Consider the following 17,089-nt stretch of genomic DNA (forward strand, 5'->3'; position numbering starts at 1 on the left):
AAAGCCGCCAAGGGCCGCATAATAGGCTCCCGAGGACCGCATGCGGCCCGCGGGCCGTAGTTTGGAGACCCCTGTCTTAATGAATTGAAACTACAGCGAAGAGAGTAGTTAGAGAGTTAACCCAACGGATTAACACAAAAACCTCAGGAGAGTCACAAGCTTTCAGATAGTTACCGTTTGAATCAATTTAACGTTTAACATGACATTAAAGCACATTTGCAGTACAAATTAATTCTCCTGTAAAGATAGGCACCTTTAAGATTGCTAGGTTGAAGAGATTTCTGTTTGATGCTGACCAATCTGAAACATGATATTTGTGTTGTTTATCATATTAAATATATCAAAGCATTCATATAAAAACTTAAACAAACTGAAATCAATGATAATATAACATATGGCACAAGATCCAGATTTTTTGAATCTTTAAATCATAATAAAGAATTAATTGTGTGAAAGGATACCGTCAATGTCACAATACAAAAGTTCAAAGTATCAACTTTGATGTTTTTTTTTTAATAAGCTACATTTGCGGCTCTATTAAAGCCTTTATTTCTTTAATCTTGCTCTGAGATGCCTTCCCACAATTTGCTCTCAAATACCTCAACTTCACAACGAAGCAAAAAAAAAAACCCTCGACTGCACAAACTGTACGTACGTACAAATTGCGCACATACCAAACGGAAATGGCAGCACTTGGGGAAAAATATTTTTACCCACCCGACCCCCATTGCAAAGATAGTACGCAGCTGATTATGAGACACAATTAAGCCGCCGCCACTTGCACCAAGCGTGCAGCGTGAGAAACAAAGCTAACAAATACATTAAATTCGCTTTGATTGTGTTTTTTGCCCCTCCCCTTATGGAGCTTCCATTCCAAGCGGCGGCCGGAAATGAACCGCTCAGATCAGTTCAACACCGCGTTCTGCTACTTTTCTTCTTTTTTTGTTTTTTGTTTGCTTTTTACTCACTTCGGTCAGAACGCACCCAACGGCACAGGATGCTTGAAAAGTTCGCCGTAGATATGGCGCATAAAACATTCCGTTGCATCCGCCTACCGGGCTCGCAATTCAATCGCAATTCCATGCAAAGCACCAATAAATCGCTGCCTGCTTTCGTGCCACTGTGTACGCCCTTCGTTTTCTTTCTTCTTACACTCTGTTTCCGTTCTGTCTTACCCGGTTCTTCCGGTGCGACAGTTTGCTAAGCAATCTAAATTTATATTTTATTATATTTTATCGATTTTCATATCCGCCCAACTCGGAGAAAGGTCGGGCGGAGACGGTTATCGACTTATTTTTCATCCGTAATCCACGAAGAAAAGAAAACAGTACAAAAAGCATCATACACTCGCAGCCAGACTGTCGCACAGTCTTTCGCGCGTTGAATCGAAAATTTAAATCAGATTGTCTTGTCGCCATTCTCTACCCTCCCGCACGGTGCGGTATGATGAAATTATGGAGCAAAGCAATGCATCTAAATCGTACAACGTCGAACAACATAACGTGGCGTGGGGTAGAAAACAAAGGGCAAAAAAAATCATACCCAAAAGTATATCCACTCCTTCGATTCCAGTGCAGTGCAAAAGATGATGTGCAAGTTGGGGAAAATTGTCATATAATGGATTTCGTGGGAACATTTAGATCATTCCCGCCAGTAGTGTTCGCTCTGTAGAGTCGGCGTTGCGCAATAAAAGTCAATCAGTGTACGACGGGAAATCCTTCCCCGGGAGAAAAAGGGGAAATAAATAAGGAAAGCGATTTAGTTTGGGAAACGTTCCTGCACGGTGCATGTCCCATGTCTGCTACGTGACAAATCGTCTAATTTTCAAACTCTTACTGTTCGGAATGATCGGTTTATTGCTTTGCCGATAACAAGCAAAGATTGGCGGTTCGTTGAACGGACCTGATGAACATACATTTGAACGAAATGAAGCTGATATTTCATGCAGCGAAACCAAAATCCTTTAAATCTCGCACTGTACAACCAATGGGTAAAGCTACCCGGGAAACTATCTGTATTGTGCGACCAAAAGTTCTTCCGTGCGACTTTCAGCCAGAAAATGAGAAAATATTATTTAATTAAAAAACTTTCCTATAAATTATTGAAACGTGCCTGCAAGTTTTCACCACGGTTGTGTGGTTCGTCAAAAACGGTGTAGCAGAATATGGTACAGGCAGCAGAAGTAGCAGCAGCAGCCATCATTTTCGTTTTGTCCTTTTTCTACGGACGATGTAGAAGAAGTACGAACGCTCCACTGCTACCGGTTCCGGGCCTTCTTTATTTTAGCTCTGCCATTTTGAGTCTTTTAGCAAAATTAAAGTAAGTGTGCTAGCGAACGCTGGCTAGCACAGCGATGACAGCACGCGGTACCGGTTGATGTTTCGGACCGTGATTCTCTTTAGTATCGGTGATAAATTACCTGGTCGAGGTAAGCTGACATAATTATGTTCATACTCTTCCTTCATTTTTGTTCAGTGTTATTTTCTTGGTCTCTTTCTATCTCTTAAAATCTCTCTCTTTCTCTCTCTCTCTTTCCTTTCTCTCTCTCTCTCTCTCTCTCTTTCTTTCTCTCTCTCTTATTTATATCTTTCTCTCTAATAAACCGATGGAAAATGATAACATATTATTTTCTGTAATGATGATATGTGTAGTTAATTCTGTGTTAGATCGTGCGTCAATTTAATGAATTTTCAAGCAAATTTAACTACAACATTTGTCAGATGCGAAAGAACTCCGTTGGAGCCAAAGCCTCTCTAAACTATTCCAACAACAACATACAACATTAGTTCGAGGGCTTTCAAGAACAGTTAAAGATTTCTCGAATATTTGAAATATGTATGTTTTTTTTTATTCAGGAGGGACGGCTTTGCCGTATTGCTTGGAATATGTATGTTTGTGTTTATAATTTAATGTTACAAGTAACCTTAATGTTTACTGCTCTCGTTAAGATTCAATGGCCGGCGAGTAATTTTCTATAATAATAAATTATTATATCTAGTACCGATTTACTGTAACCGTATCATCATTTGAAGTAATACATTTTTAGTTTAAATCAACCAAAATCAAGTTCAAGTTGCTATACATTATTTAATAGTTATACGCTCTATAATTAGCTGACAGGTAAATTAAAAACCATGCCTTTGTATGAAAATCCCAGTTTTTTTACTCACAAAAAATTCATGGTTATTTAAAAAAATCATTTTTTATGGAAAAACGTGCCAATTAAAAAGCACAAACTGAATCGTTGGCAGGCAATCAAAGTTGAAGCAGTGAGTCAAGTTGAGTGAGAGTGAGAGACTGTGTACAAATTATATAATTATGAAAAACTATCAACAGTCGTTGAATTTTAGTAAAAAAATAGTTTATAAATGAGTACAAGGAAAAATCAACGCAACTTGTGACAAAAATAACAAATGCAAAACGAAAACTAAAAATAAATAATTGGAAAAATTTTCTTTACGGAACCCATTTTATAGCTAATCAGAAAACTTAAACACACGCCATGAAGTTTCAAAATATTAATTTTACAATGAAAAAAGGAAGAATTAACGCATAGTGAATCATCGAAGGAACAACGAGCTTGTATAGTTGATTCATTTTTATTATCATGATTTTTTTAACTTAGTTGAACCATTATCCAGTTTGAAAACCTCTTCAGAAAACAATTGAAAGCTAAAGAAGTACACATAACAGCTTGGTACACCTCCTAATGGGTCCCGTAAGTGCAACTGTAATCAACTTTTAAATGATAATTAAAAGCATTCAAACTCCACTAAAATAATATCACCCAGACAGTGTAACACCTCATTAGAAGCAATGCTATACAGCTCATTTAATAACAATGGTAAAGGTATCCTTCCCTCAAAGATACCCTTGAACATCACCACATCCCGCTACACTCATTAGATTATTATCCTCTACCAAACGATTGCACCGAACCTGGATGCTGCATCTCTATGATCTTTCGCTCAAGTAGAAACCTTCGAAACAGCTCATTCCAACATACTGACAACAGAAAAGACACAGAAGATTAATTAAAAATGCACAAATGAAACAAAAAAAAGAACACCCCATAACCGCCGGTGTTCCTTCGGGGAAGCTAATTTCGACTTCAATTTCTCGCAAAAAGGTACCCCAAAGGTACACTGGCAAAGGGAACCGAACTTCATCAGCATGTACGAGAGTGGTTTGATGGTGCATTTGTGTGATGAGGGCCATTTTCCTTTGGTAAGATTTTACTCGAGCAAAGGTGCTTGTATCCCTTACATCAAGCGCCTCGATTGTTCTCTCTACAGAAAAGGATTACAATTGGTAAAAGTGCTTTTGCGTATAATTGATATTATTCCACAAGAGTGATTTACATTTATTGTGAAGGTTACGACACTAGCTATGGGAAGGGATCGCTTGATGGGAGGGAAATAAAGTGACTCTTGAAGCCGTTGCCTTAAAAAAAGGAAGGGATCCTCTCGGTAACTAAAAGACTCAAGAACATTAATCGGTTTAAGTGATTGCTATAAATAAAATGATCAAAAAAGAGCTTCCTATTGTCTGTGGTAAGGGGTAAAGCGGGAAAGTCTGGGTGGAAAGTCGCTTGGCTCGTGGGAGGCAAAATAATAATCAACTACCCATGGATGGAAGGATCGGTGAAAGACGATGGTGAGATAGAACGACCGAAAGTAACCGATTGTGGCAACTGGGGAAATCTTAACACAAACGGGGGCGCAACCGCGTGCATTATAAAATCATTAATATTTCGGTGAGTATGCAAATTAGACACTCCATCCTTTCCAGCGCTCGCTATCAGTGGTATTGACAAGCACTGTCAACAAAACGGCGCTACCAGGAAGCTTTCAGATATGGTGGGAGTAATTCTTGGATTTTCGTTTCGGCTATCGATAAAGAAGCAAATACAGCTCCACGTGAAATAAACCCACTTACAGAATTAATAAATGATAATTCTGATCGACAGAAAAAGCCATTTTTTACGCAAAGAATTTCTTGCTCATTTAGATGAAATATAGAACATTCAATACAACATTGCTTTATTTTTGCCACGTGCACACGTGCACTCAAACGATTAGAAAACACCTACGGGCATTTTGGCATCTATCAATAATGGTGGTGCCATTCGCGTAAAGCCCACCCACTGAACGAGCATGATGGGGCAATGGGTTGATGTAAATGCAAAAGTCAATCCATTTTCAACCCGTTACGGTTTTGCTGCTCGGTCCAATCTCCAATCTCCTGAAACCATCCGAATCCATCCACTGATCGGTTTTAATTGAAATCCTAATGAAAATGGTTCTGCTTAACGAGCGGACCGACCCATTTCGCCTAATATACCGCCGTACCCTTGCAGCAACAGTAGTTGTAGAAGAGAATGTTTGCTGGAAACGCCAAATTCCACAGCAAGCTGAAACGGAAAAAATACACTCCGCAGCAATGATTATGAAATTTTAATTCCATACAATCTCATCGCCCGCCAGGCACGGCGCAAGGGTCGGTGAAAGCTTATGGTATTATGCGTGGTGGTGTGGCTTTTATAGCACCCTCAATCCTTTTTTGTTTCGGGGCTGAAGCACATTTGAATGGGGGACAAGAATCAGGTTTTGGGTGTAAAAAAATAATAGACAAATTATCGCTACCAACCGAAAAGGTTACACGGTTTTGCAGTAAAATTCATTCATTTTTCGTTGAATGTTCGCATCGATTGAGACTTTAAGGGCGTTAGTCTTCTTTGAAGCTATCCTTTTCTAAATGCATTATTCGGTAAATTAGCTAACAGGCAAGTATTCCGCCGTTTCGTTCGTTGTCAACAGTAATTTCATGCTATTAGTCCCGGTACAATTTACTTTCTTTTCTTTATTTATGTTTCATAAACGGTCTTTTTATTATTGCTGTTCTGATAACTTTTTCTGATTTAAATTAGAATATAATCAGAATGCAACATTAGGCCAAAATATTGCCATAATATTGAATATTATCTGGTTCTGATCCATGTAGAGATTACTAAAGCTTTATTGAAGCACAAATATAGACTGTCCTTGGACAGTCTTTGCTTTGCGCCTGAAAGTATGCTTTTTTTGTTCTATTGTTGATTTTTTCTAGCTTTTGAATTTTGTTGAAAAGCGAAACGACTCAAATCAAAACGCTACCATCCGTACTTTGTGAATTATGCAAGCATGTAAATTTATCTTTCGTTTTACGCATTGATCCATACATAAACATTTTAAGCCTAATAATGAAATAAATTATATCCAGCACACAAGCGCATACAGCTCCAATTTGTCCAATAATTTCTCAGTCACGTGCTGGCTCTGCAACTTATTTTTGACAAATTCATTTAACCACAAAACGGTTGACTCCATTTGCTGCCTTTGCATCTAGAGCAACAAAAGAACCACACTTCGTCGGATCTGAAACGGCCATCAATACTATTCCCAATACTTGGCTGGCCTTCCGTAGCCGTACACACATACACATAAAGACATACACCCGCAACCAAAAGCTCCTCCCGTTGTGAAAAGGCAGCTTTAGCTCACGTAAGATCCTGCCTCACGAGGACCTGAAAACGTGGCAAATGAACGACAAATAAAACGAAAAACCGTACCATGCAGAAGGTCTTTCTCCAGTGCCAACAAGCCGGACATGCACACAACAAGGGAAAGCCCAAAAGAGCAACCAAAAAGCGATAACACAATTACACATCCAACCCAAAGCCCTTCAACACACGTGGCGTTCGTTCCGGTACCGTGGCACGGAAAACATTAAGTCAACTCCGAGCACGTACGCGACCGGTTACTTCCTGGCGATCGTAGCCCGGGATGCGGCCGGTTATCCTGTTACCATTTAATTAGTGATTATGCTGACAGATGATCTAACCATTTCGTGCGTGATCGTCGTTCCGGCTGTGTGCTGTTTGACTGTCGTGAAACTAATTTACCTTTCCGTGTTTGCTACAATCGATTGCAATCAAACGTAAGCTAAAAGGGTACGGGAATGCGCGATTGAACAGCGTGATGAAAATTTATTACAACTGATTTACAGCAGCCTGCAGGGTTTATCGGAACTTTGGAAAGAAAAAAAATAATTCAGCTGTGATTAATTAACCATGTGCCATGTACTTTTGTACATTTATTGTGCACTATGCGCACATATCAAAAGTAATCACATGGCATGAGAAATGGCCCAAAAAGTATAAAATGTAATGAATTTTATGCAAACACAAACCAATAAAAATGCACCCATTCAACGCTTTCAATTAATTATAATAAACTCAATCAGAGCATTGCTCAGTTTTTGCTCGGTGTTAGCCACATGTGGCTAGTTTGAAACCACATTATCGGTATGACAAACAGACAGACAAAAAACGCAACATTCAAGGCCGGTTTAATCACCCGCCAGTGCAACAACAATGCCACCACCACCACAAAACTGTATCGAATAACGTATGTTTTTCCGCGTTCTACGCCCTGTTAGCGATATTAAAATTTAAAACCTTCCCTCATCCCGATAATTCCTTTACGGTTCCGTTGGCACGAGCGGGTCTGAATGGATAGCGCATAATTGACACTAATTGATTCAATATGCAGTGCGTTGAGCTTTCGCTCACGATAATACGCTCCCCTCGCTGTTGCTGGCTGTGCAAGCTTCAATTTGTCCCGGGGTTTTTTCGTTTCATTTCAAACTCATAAATTATTAAACGCCATTCTATCGCGGTTCTTAGCGCCAATCTGGGTGTGGCCGCAACTAATTGACGAATTATGTACGCTCTTTAGATGCTAACAAAATCTCTAGCCCTGATTTTGCATAAATACATACACGTACACCCTGGTTATGTTGTGGTCGTGTGGGTTATGTCAAGGTGTGGGTAGGTCGGGTAGAGTAGCAGAGGCAAAAATATAATAGCACTGTTGTGAGTCAAAACATGTCACTCGTGCTTGTTACCGTCCACCACTCCTACACACAAGTCATCCCCGTCGTCATCGCGGTCTGGCTCGCCAAAGCATGGGCGGTTCACCCCAAATGCAACCCACGCGCCCGCGACATTTTTAGACGCATCGGATGGAGTCCTTTTCCGAGTGAAAACTCGTCCTAATTACCTATGGCTCTTATAGTGCCACGGACTGTTGTTGTTTTTGGGTTACTCAGTAAAAGGAAAGCATTAAAAACAAACCATGATGATACCTTTCGTTTGGTGAGATTGGTGGTAGGATAATTAAACGCTTCCCCTCAGCGTACGTCTCTTCGTTGGTTAAGGTTTTTGTGGCAGCTGTCCCAGATAATACGGTTGTTGATGTGTATCGCCTGCAACTGGTGTGTGATAATGTGTACCGATGTTGTTACCCTGTGAGCTTGTGGAAATCCTGTAGGTAACAAACGAGTGAAATGGATTTAAATCATTTCATATGCTAAAAGCCTGCTTAAAGCTTGACCTGAATGGGATTGCAGTTACGCCATGCTTGCGTTGGTTTAAAGAGCAACGTGAAAGCTATTTGATGAAGACATTTGCGAGCGTACCGTTGCTGCACGGTTCAGCCTGAATGTATGCAGCCTTATAACAATTGGCAGCTGATAGAGGTGGAAGAATGGCTCTTTAAGCCTGAAATGTTTCCCCATTTCAGCAGCAACAGCATCGGGATTTAATTACGAGATATAAATGAGATAAAAACAAGCTATTTATGAGAATAATAATGATTCCAATCCGTTTTTGTAAATTGCATACATTCAGGCAGTTATATCTAAAGCTTTAAAATAATTTTATTTTCAATTTCGTTTACAACGTTTTTTCAACTTTGTGAATTGGTGAAACCTGATTTCATATACCGCGAACGGATCAAATGTACAGATTAGATCAACACTTTGCTATTCATGATACTGCCATAATTACCGCACTCATATACACAGCCAAATACACACACACACACCCCAAAAACCAACAAGACAATGATTTGCTACTACTCTCTTCTAACCTTCACCTTCTCCTAAACGCTCAACTCTCCAACAAATGACGCACATTTTCCAATCAGTTGCATATTTGCACGCGTAATCATCAATAATCTAAACCCCTGGCTTTCAGCCGACCAAAAAATAATGGAGAACCCACCATTTGAAAATTATGCTTTTCGGAGCATTTCCCCCAAATTGACCGCCCACCATGCTATGTGGTAATTGATTGTTATGCTGATTTATGAGCTTAACGGGGAACCATCGTCTAGTCTGACCCTATTCCAACTTACTCGACCGGGAAGCATCAATCGTCATTCCCAACACGTCCGACGAATGGCGACGGCTAATGCATTTCCCAAAACACCTCAACCACCTTGGTGGTGGTGATGGTGGTGGTGATCGTGAGCTTCGATTTCGACACTCCATAAATTCCTCGCACGCGGAAAGAAACAACACTACCATACACGGACTAATTTGTGCAACGATGGCGGAATAATGATTAGCCAAGCGATTGGCACGTTTGGGTGGCGTACTTCGTTCGGACGGCAAAACTGTACTGAACAGCGTTGCCGCGTGCCGCCCAAATCAATCCAATGTTTATAAGCATGATTTATTCGAAAATCCGTGACTGGGATAGGAAGGTCAAGATTTATTGGGTGTTCGATACATTACTCGCATGAATTAGCTCGATTTCGAACCACATTAAAGGCACGCAAAAGTAATTGAGTAGGACCTTAGGTTATCTATAGAGTTATAACTAAAACAAAGGTGTACCGGAATTTAATAGAATAAAATGTCTTCTGTGTTTATGTGTCTCCAATAGATTTTTACAGTGTTATAGTTAAAGGTATAACATCTTTTTTTGGTTCTCTAGAATGCACAACATTTAATAGAGCATGCTTTAATTGTTCACCTTCACTCTCTTGGGCAGAAAAGACATGTATTATATGAGTATACCATATTTCCAAAACAAACCTAAAATCCACGAAAGTTGTGCTTACTGGACCAATGAAAATGCGCATTTAAAACAGAGTCCAGATTTTACTTCACTTGATACGCATCCACCTCGGCTAGCAAACATAAATATCATTTTACTACCACTTTGCATTACCATAAATTGTCCATAAATAAAGCTACATTCAATCTGCACAAAATGGTACACCGATCAAATTTCGTCGTTTCCCCCTTCGTACTTGTAGCTAGCAATTTTCCATCACTGAATAGTTACGGGTTGGATTTTACTGAGCTCTCCAAAACCCGCAGAGAATGGCCAGATTTTTCCCACCATTTTGTAACACTTTGCTTGACCCTCTCGATTCCTCCATTACTTACTTTAATGACAATCGCGTTGAAATGAGCTGCTGCTGGTGGTGGATTGGGAAACTGCAACTCGAACGAGGGTATGGGATGGGATTCAACACCACTCGAAGAATTGTTGCGGTCCCATTGCTGAACTGGAGCTGCTACTGCTGCTGGCACTAAGTATTTGCTATGTGGCCCGAATAAGTGGCCATTTTTTGCAGACCTTCTCGGATTTGTTTTCACAAGAGGGGTCGTTTTGGGTTTTATGGCACCAATGTCGTTCATGGAACAGGAACACAATGTTTTTGTACTCGCTGCAGTCTAAAGGCCGAAGAGCGGTCAAACAATTAGATAAATTGTATTTTTGATGCTACACCACAAAGGAAGCGCCACAATGGAAAGCATTTTTGAACACGGTTAGCTAATTGGTATTGGATTGGTGCTGGAGAAATTTCAGTTCAACCATCTATTTCATCATGCGTTCTTCTTTTTAAAGGTTTATTCGTTACTAGAATTGATAGTATAAATCTACAAGACTTGTAGATCTTGTAACAAGACTCAAAATGTTACAAGATTATTGCTAACGGCATTTTTTAAGTTCCAAGAGTAGAGTCAAGAGTATAGCAACGCGCTTTAAACTGTATTTTGTAACCTGATACAACAAATTACCATTCATGTACCGATTTGCTTTACGATTCTCCTCGTAAAATACACAACAGAGGGACTAGGGGCTTTTAGTACACGGTCTTTATTAGACCCTGCCTTTCAAGTACTCCGGCAGAAGAGAAGTAATCCAACGAAGGCAATCATTAGCTAAATCATCTGCAAGGGCTACAATTGCATCTGCTGGGCAGTAGCCCCAACCAACAATAAAACTTTGCATCATAATACTCCATATCTTTTCGTGGGATGATGAAGCTGTTAAAACTGAAACAGCTTAGCTTTATGGTGAGGAATTTTAAATACGGCCGTTACTCAAACTTGCCTTCTTGCAGGCCCTTTTTATGTTTTTGATGTTTGCCTAAGTTGTAAAATGCATCTAAACTGAGGCTTTACTTATTGCTAAGAGCAATGGGAAAGAAAAACGTTAGTATAGGCAATAATTAAAAAATAGTATACATTCCTGAAAATCTAACTTGTCATATTATATATAGTAGAATTCATTAACAACTTCATTTTGTTTTACTTACAGCTTCTCCAGGTGACCACCAATCTCGCTCGCAACCACGCATCAAATCCTCGGTTTTGTCGAGCATTGAGCAGCCAAACCGCAAATGAAACCGTTCGCACGTGCTGCACACCACAAACCGGTGCATAATTATCGGTTCCATTCATATGTGCGCTTTTGCCTGCTTTATGTGGTTACAGCACCGATCGAAAGTGAAACACGGTGACTGACACCTGTGCTGCGAGTGTTTTCTGAACCAGTATGCAACTGTGCGGTGCTTTGTTTTAATTTTTATGCCGTGAATCAACACCACAACCGGAGTGGAAGTAATTGTAGCTAAAGCGTGACCAGTGCAGTTAGTGTGCAAAACAGTGGTTGCAACGATTCTACCGAAAATTACGTAGTTACTATAGTGTTACAGCTCGTTCATCATAACGCTAAAGGTATGATATTAAAAATATGAACTTTTTTTTATCAAATCATGCTCATGCTTTCCTACATCAACGCAATACCATTATTTTTTTCAATATAATATAAATATAAGTAATAATTAAAAGGATGTAAAATGAGATATTCTTGATTTGTTTCTGTTTTATATAATATAAACCGTTTTTGCACGCACATCAACAAAACACGACATACTTTGCTCTATGTCTTTCTTCACGCACTACTGAACGCCTAAAGGTATGCAAATGCCACAACAAGTCTAGGTTTTTAGCAGATAACAAACATATAATTCTATAAAAGTTAACAACCATTCGTAATATAATTGGCATACATTTAACCAACCTCAACCCCATAGCAGTCATATGTTAACAAGCATCAAAATGGTTAAATAGAAATAGTACGAGAATTAATTCCACACGAAAACCAGTGCGTTAGGTGTTTGCTTCATGCATTGTACACGCACACTATTGTAACACTAACTACTTTTCAAGATGTAGTATTAAATTAAACATGTTATTTTATAAGCTTTTTTGTGTACTCATTACATAAAAATTAACTTGGAAAGCTTTAATATGTTTTTATTTCCAGCTTTATAACAAGAAATGCTAGTTTTAGTTTACCACACTGTGCCGTGAGTCAATCTTCTTCAGCTAATCATGCATACAGGAGATCCTAGTTAGGCAAAGAAAACAGCACCAATTTTCCTTTTCCTGTTCATAGAGCCTGCAAAAACTCTGTATCACTACAACATGTACCAATAATGGTCCTTTTTCCTACCCTTAACACTGCTCTCCTCTCACAGTGCGCACGGATTCTCGATACAACAGCAACAGCTGTCAGTTGTACACAATCTTAAGCTTGTGCAAATAATCAAATCTTTTTTCTTCGATAACACCCATAGTTTGCAGCTCATTCGGTTGTCACTACATGGCACTCCTAGTCCCCGAACCGCTCCGGTAGCCTCCTACCGGAGTCCCGCGATTTCATAATCCTTGCCATAATACTGCTCTGGCTACTTACAGGGGTACTGACGTGATCCTCCCTTTGCAATGTGCTAGCAAAAAGAAACTTCTCGCTCTATGTAGTGTGACTACGATTTTCTTGCTAAGCGTTTTTCATTTTCTTTCCCTCTTGCTCACTTTTATCACTCAACATCACGATAACAACATGCCGGGCGTCTGGGTAACGTGACACAGGCAAAGACTGGCTAGTAGCATCAGTAACAGCAGCACGTTTAATTCTGTTACGGAACATCATCCGAATGAACTTCATACTGCTGTGCTTTCGCTGGCATATTTTGGGTTCAAGACACACAGCTGCTTTGCTGGTTTGTTTTCTTTGTGGCTCGAATGGAACCGATGGCTCAAATGGGCGAATGAAGCCAAATGAAATGAAGCATATTTAGTGTACAGTCGGACGATGTACTGCGGATTTAAGAGATAGCTTTAAGAATAAATATAGATTGCTCATTTTGTTAGGTTCCAATTTGCAACTATTATTTTAGCCGGATTGATTACATAATATACATAAAATATTATGCAAAATAATGATAAAATAACCTTTAAAGATGAATATTTTGCAATTAAAGTGATCATTAATGTTATTTCTCATTATCTCATAATTTTAGTTCCATTGATCGATTTATTGCATAAACGTCAAGAATGACAATTTATTTGATTTTAGTGTCATTTTTATATCAAACATATGATTTATTTTGTATCTGTTGTTTTATTAGTTTTTTTGGTCATAAAACTAATAATTTAACTGATATGTTCCTTTATGTTTTGAGTATCAACCTATTGATTTAATTTCATTATATCTTTCGTTTACTTATCTTTATGTTGGGTTTCAATTCCAGTGCTGAACTAACATAAGAGATATGAATGATGAAATCAAGCGTAGTAGTTGCCCATCGATCGCTTTCTCCATTGATGCTTCCCAGTCGAGCGCATCATTTTATCAGCCCACCATTGGCGCAAAATTGGCGCCATATTCATCCGAAACGATTGCAAATATTGACACATTCAATACCAATCATTGAGCTGTAAATAAATCAATCTAAATCTAAATCCATTCCAATTCCAACCCTGCCCCGACGGTCCAAAAAGTTCCTAAAAAGGTGAATCTCGATGTAAAAATACCACACTGGGGTGGGTGACAGCGAATTATTAGCAAACTGTAAACGGTCGAATAACTTCCACCTTTTCGGCTGGCAGGAAGGACTTGTCAACGATCTTCGGCCAGACTATTCCTTCCAAATAATAATAATAATAAATAAAAACATCCCTAAAACAGGTGTGTCGGCCACCAAAAATAACCAGAAAGCGTGAAGCTTTCTGCTAAATAAACCGATATAAATCAAACGCAAGCTCTAATTTATGTTCCGACAGCGCATCATCGTGAGTTTATGGTAAAAAAAAATCAAAAGAAGATGGGTTGTTTTGAATCAGCCTGAAAAAGGGAGAAACCAGTATTGTCAAAGTAAATTCGATCGCTTTTCCATTTCAAACTCAGATTTGTTACTTCTACCGTACGCTGGAAAAAGTTGCGGACATTAAATCCGATAAGCGACTCATAAGATGTCGTGAGCGAAGAGAGAAAGTGAAAGAAAGAGAGCCTCTAACATTGTGACTATTGCTTTTCCCGTTTTTTTTTTAAATGCTCCATTGAACCTTTGGGTTGACTTGTTGAGCGGTGCTTCCTTGGCGATGGTAAATATTTTCACAAAGCTGAAAGTGAAGAAGCAACAACACAACACCGCACAACTTCTGTTCACCGCAGGCAAGTGTTTCTTTGCTTTCTAAAATCCTAACCAGAAGGCAAGGTTCACCGGAAACTGGAGCGTCTAAATACGGGGACTAGCGAAAAGGAGGGAAAAAGGAGTTTTTGTGCGGGCAGAATCAACAAACCATGTTATAACTTATGGCCTGGGAAAGTATTAGGGGTACCTTATTGACCAAAAAGGACAATGAAATATGAGAGCGGTTACGCTTGGTTAGAATGTAGGAAGGTTTTTTTTTGCACCATTTCGACACATTTCATTCATATAGAAGGATCTGAAGAAAACCTAAAAAATGTGTTTGAAAAATAATACCTGCACTACTAAAATGACCGCCCTACAATCCTTCCTCGAAATAGTAAAGGAAAGCCCCACGTGACAGATCCAATTCGTTCGATTTTATTTATTTCCCCTTTCTGCAACACTGCTTTAATGCGACAGAACAGCCGATCCCGATTGAATGCTCAACCTTGCCTGTGGAAGTTAATGTCGGTTGGCAGTTTAGGTTATAGTTTCCTACCCTACCAAGCGCAACGGTGAGCGACCAGGCGCACCCATCGATTTGTGCTTGAGCTTAGGGAAACTCATGTTCTCTCTCTCTCTCTCTCTCTCTCTCTCTCTCTCTCTCTCTCTCTCTCTCTCTCTCTCTTTCTCTCTTTTTACGCTCCCTCACTCTCACCCTTACAACAGCACCATGCCCGTGTACAGCTTTTTGTCCCCGCTTGGTTCACTTCGTAATAAAACGTGACATTAATAGTCATCGATTTATGGTTCGCACTGTGCGTGCGTTTCTATTTACATTCGATTGCATGTTGTTTAGGATGTACGGAGTTCAACCGACTGCACTGCGTGTTGTCGGTTATGAATCTTCACACACGGTGAAGTTTACGCTGGAGTGATTTACTGTGGAGCGGTTCATAAATTTTTTGACCCAATTTATTGCTCACGACTTCCCTTGTTTTCCCTTGAGGGATTGTGTCCAGAAGCTTTTGCTGATTTTTGTCTGTTTGTATTTTTTTATTTTCCGCGGGAAAGAAAATACAGGGTTCTCCAAGTCACATTCGAATGTAAACATAGTTATTCACAACATGCAAAATTTTAATTCACATCGATCTGACATTTTATTCGCATCACAATATTTTGTTTAATTTCTACAGCATGATTTTCAACGCGACTCAAGCTGGATTGAGTTTGACATTTCTTTGTTATGTGTTGAATATCATGTTTTGAAACTGAAATTTAATTTTTAAACAAATAAACCATTTGACAGCTGTTGAAACACATCTTGAATACGGTGAATAACTATGTGCTGATTCGAAAGTGACTTGAAAACTCCTGTAACGATGGTGAATAGGTAGTATTTGTTCGAATCTAATAAGATGAATTTATATAAATAGTTGATTTTTGCTGTTTTTGTTTAATTTTTTAAAAGCATAAAACGAAAACCTGTACATTGATAGTTGTTATGAAACAAAACGTTACTCTACAATTCAATACTACAATTATCAGCAATCAAGAGGAAATTGGAATAAAACCAACAGTTAATAAGTTCTACATACAATGCGGCATGTTATCCACAGAACTGCAAAACATTCGTAGTTAGTTGTGCATAACTTTTTACAAGATGTTTTTTTTTTGTATATTTGTAAAATTGCATTTACATATTTAAGTAACTGCATAGTAAAGATAAACTAAACTTTATTCGGATATATTTGTTGGTGTCCAGGTGGCATCTTCGTATGAAGTATACCATCAAATCCAAGAAGATTGTTATTAAATTCAAAACAATTCAATCAAACAAAATAACCTCTTCTATGATCATATCTGCTGGTGAATAGATTTGCCTTCCATTCACACTAAGCCTCCACTGTCAACATATATTTCAGTTGCTTTCTACCTTGCTCTTCTTTTCAAAATCTCATCAGATTCTTCTTGATCTTGATTTTCCACAGAACCATAATGAATTTCAACATATCCACCCATGGGTCAGCACTGCTCCTCGTGCTGACCGTCCTGCTCACCGGAACGATACCAGCCTACGCCAGAAAGTGTCCCGACGATTGCCACTGTGATCTTGACCTGAAGGGACGGTTCCGGACCGTCTGCAACAAAGGTATGTTAATCGAATAAACACTTCGTTAGCGCACGGTCAGGCACACATTGCCTAAAGGGAACGAGAAAATGCAACAGAGAAAAACAGACACACTGTGTGCGATGATAATGATCAAATGATGCTGACAATAATGCCACAGATACACTCAATAAATGAATCTACCCTCGGGCAGGAAGTTTTCTTCTAGATACATATCTGAGAACGTTCGAAATCAACGCACAGATAGTTGGATTTGTTCGGCATTGTTCGTATGTGTGCAATAATACTGCCGATTGCATTATCATTTACCACCCGGAAATGCCTTTAAGGGAACGCTGTGGCTTTGAAGTTT

General features: G+C 39.1%; 1 protein-coding gene across 4 annotated transcripts in view; it reads left to right on the forward strand.

Moving 5' to 3' along the window:
* LOC120901959 (insulin-like growth factor-binding protein complex acid labile subunit) overlaps positions 1-17,089 on the forward strand; it is a 171,198-nt gene that overhangs the window by 141,033 nt on the left and 13,076 nt on the right. For all 4 annotated transcript variants that reach the window (XM_040310352.1, XM_040310353.1, XM_040310350.1 and 1 more), the window contains 2 exons: positions 11,444-11,862; positions 16,598-16,758. In XM_040310352.1, coding sequence (XP_040166286.1) covers positions 16,605-16,758 — 154 coding nt within the window. In that variant the 5' untranslated portion in view covers positions 11,444-11,862; positions 16,598-16,604. The remainder of the gene's footprint in view (positions 1-11,443; positions 11,863-16,597; positions 16,759-17,089) is intronic.

This window comes from Anopheles arabiensis, chromosome 3 (genome assembly GCF_016920715.1).
Source record: "Anopheles arabiensis isolate DONGOLA chromosome 3, AaraD3, whole genome shotgun sequence".
In the NCBI taxonomy this organism is placed as follows: domain Eukaryota; kingdom Metazoa; phylum Arthropoda; class Insecta; order Diptera; family Culicidae; genus Anopheles; species Anopheles arabiensis.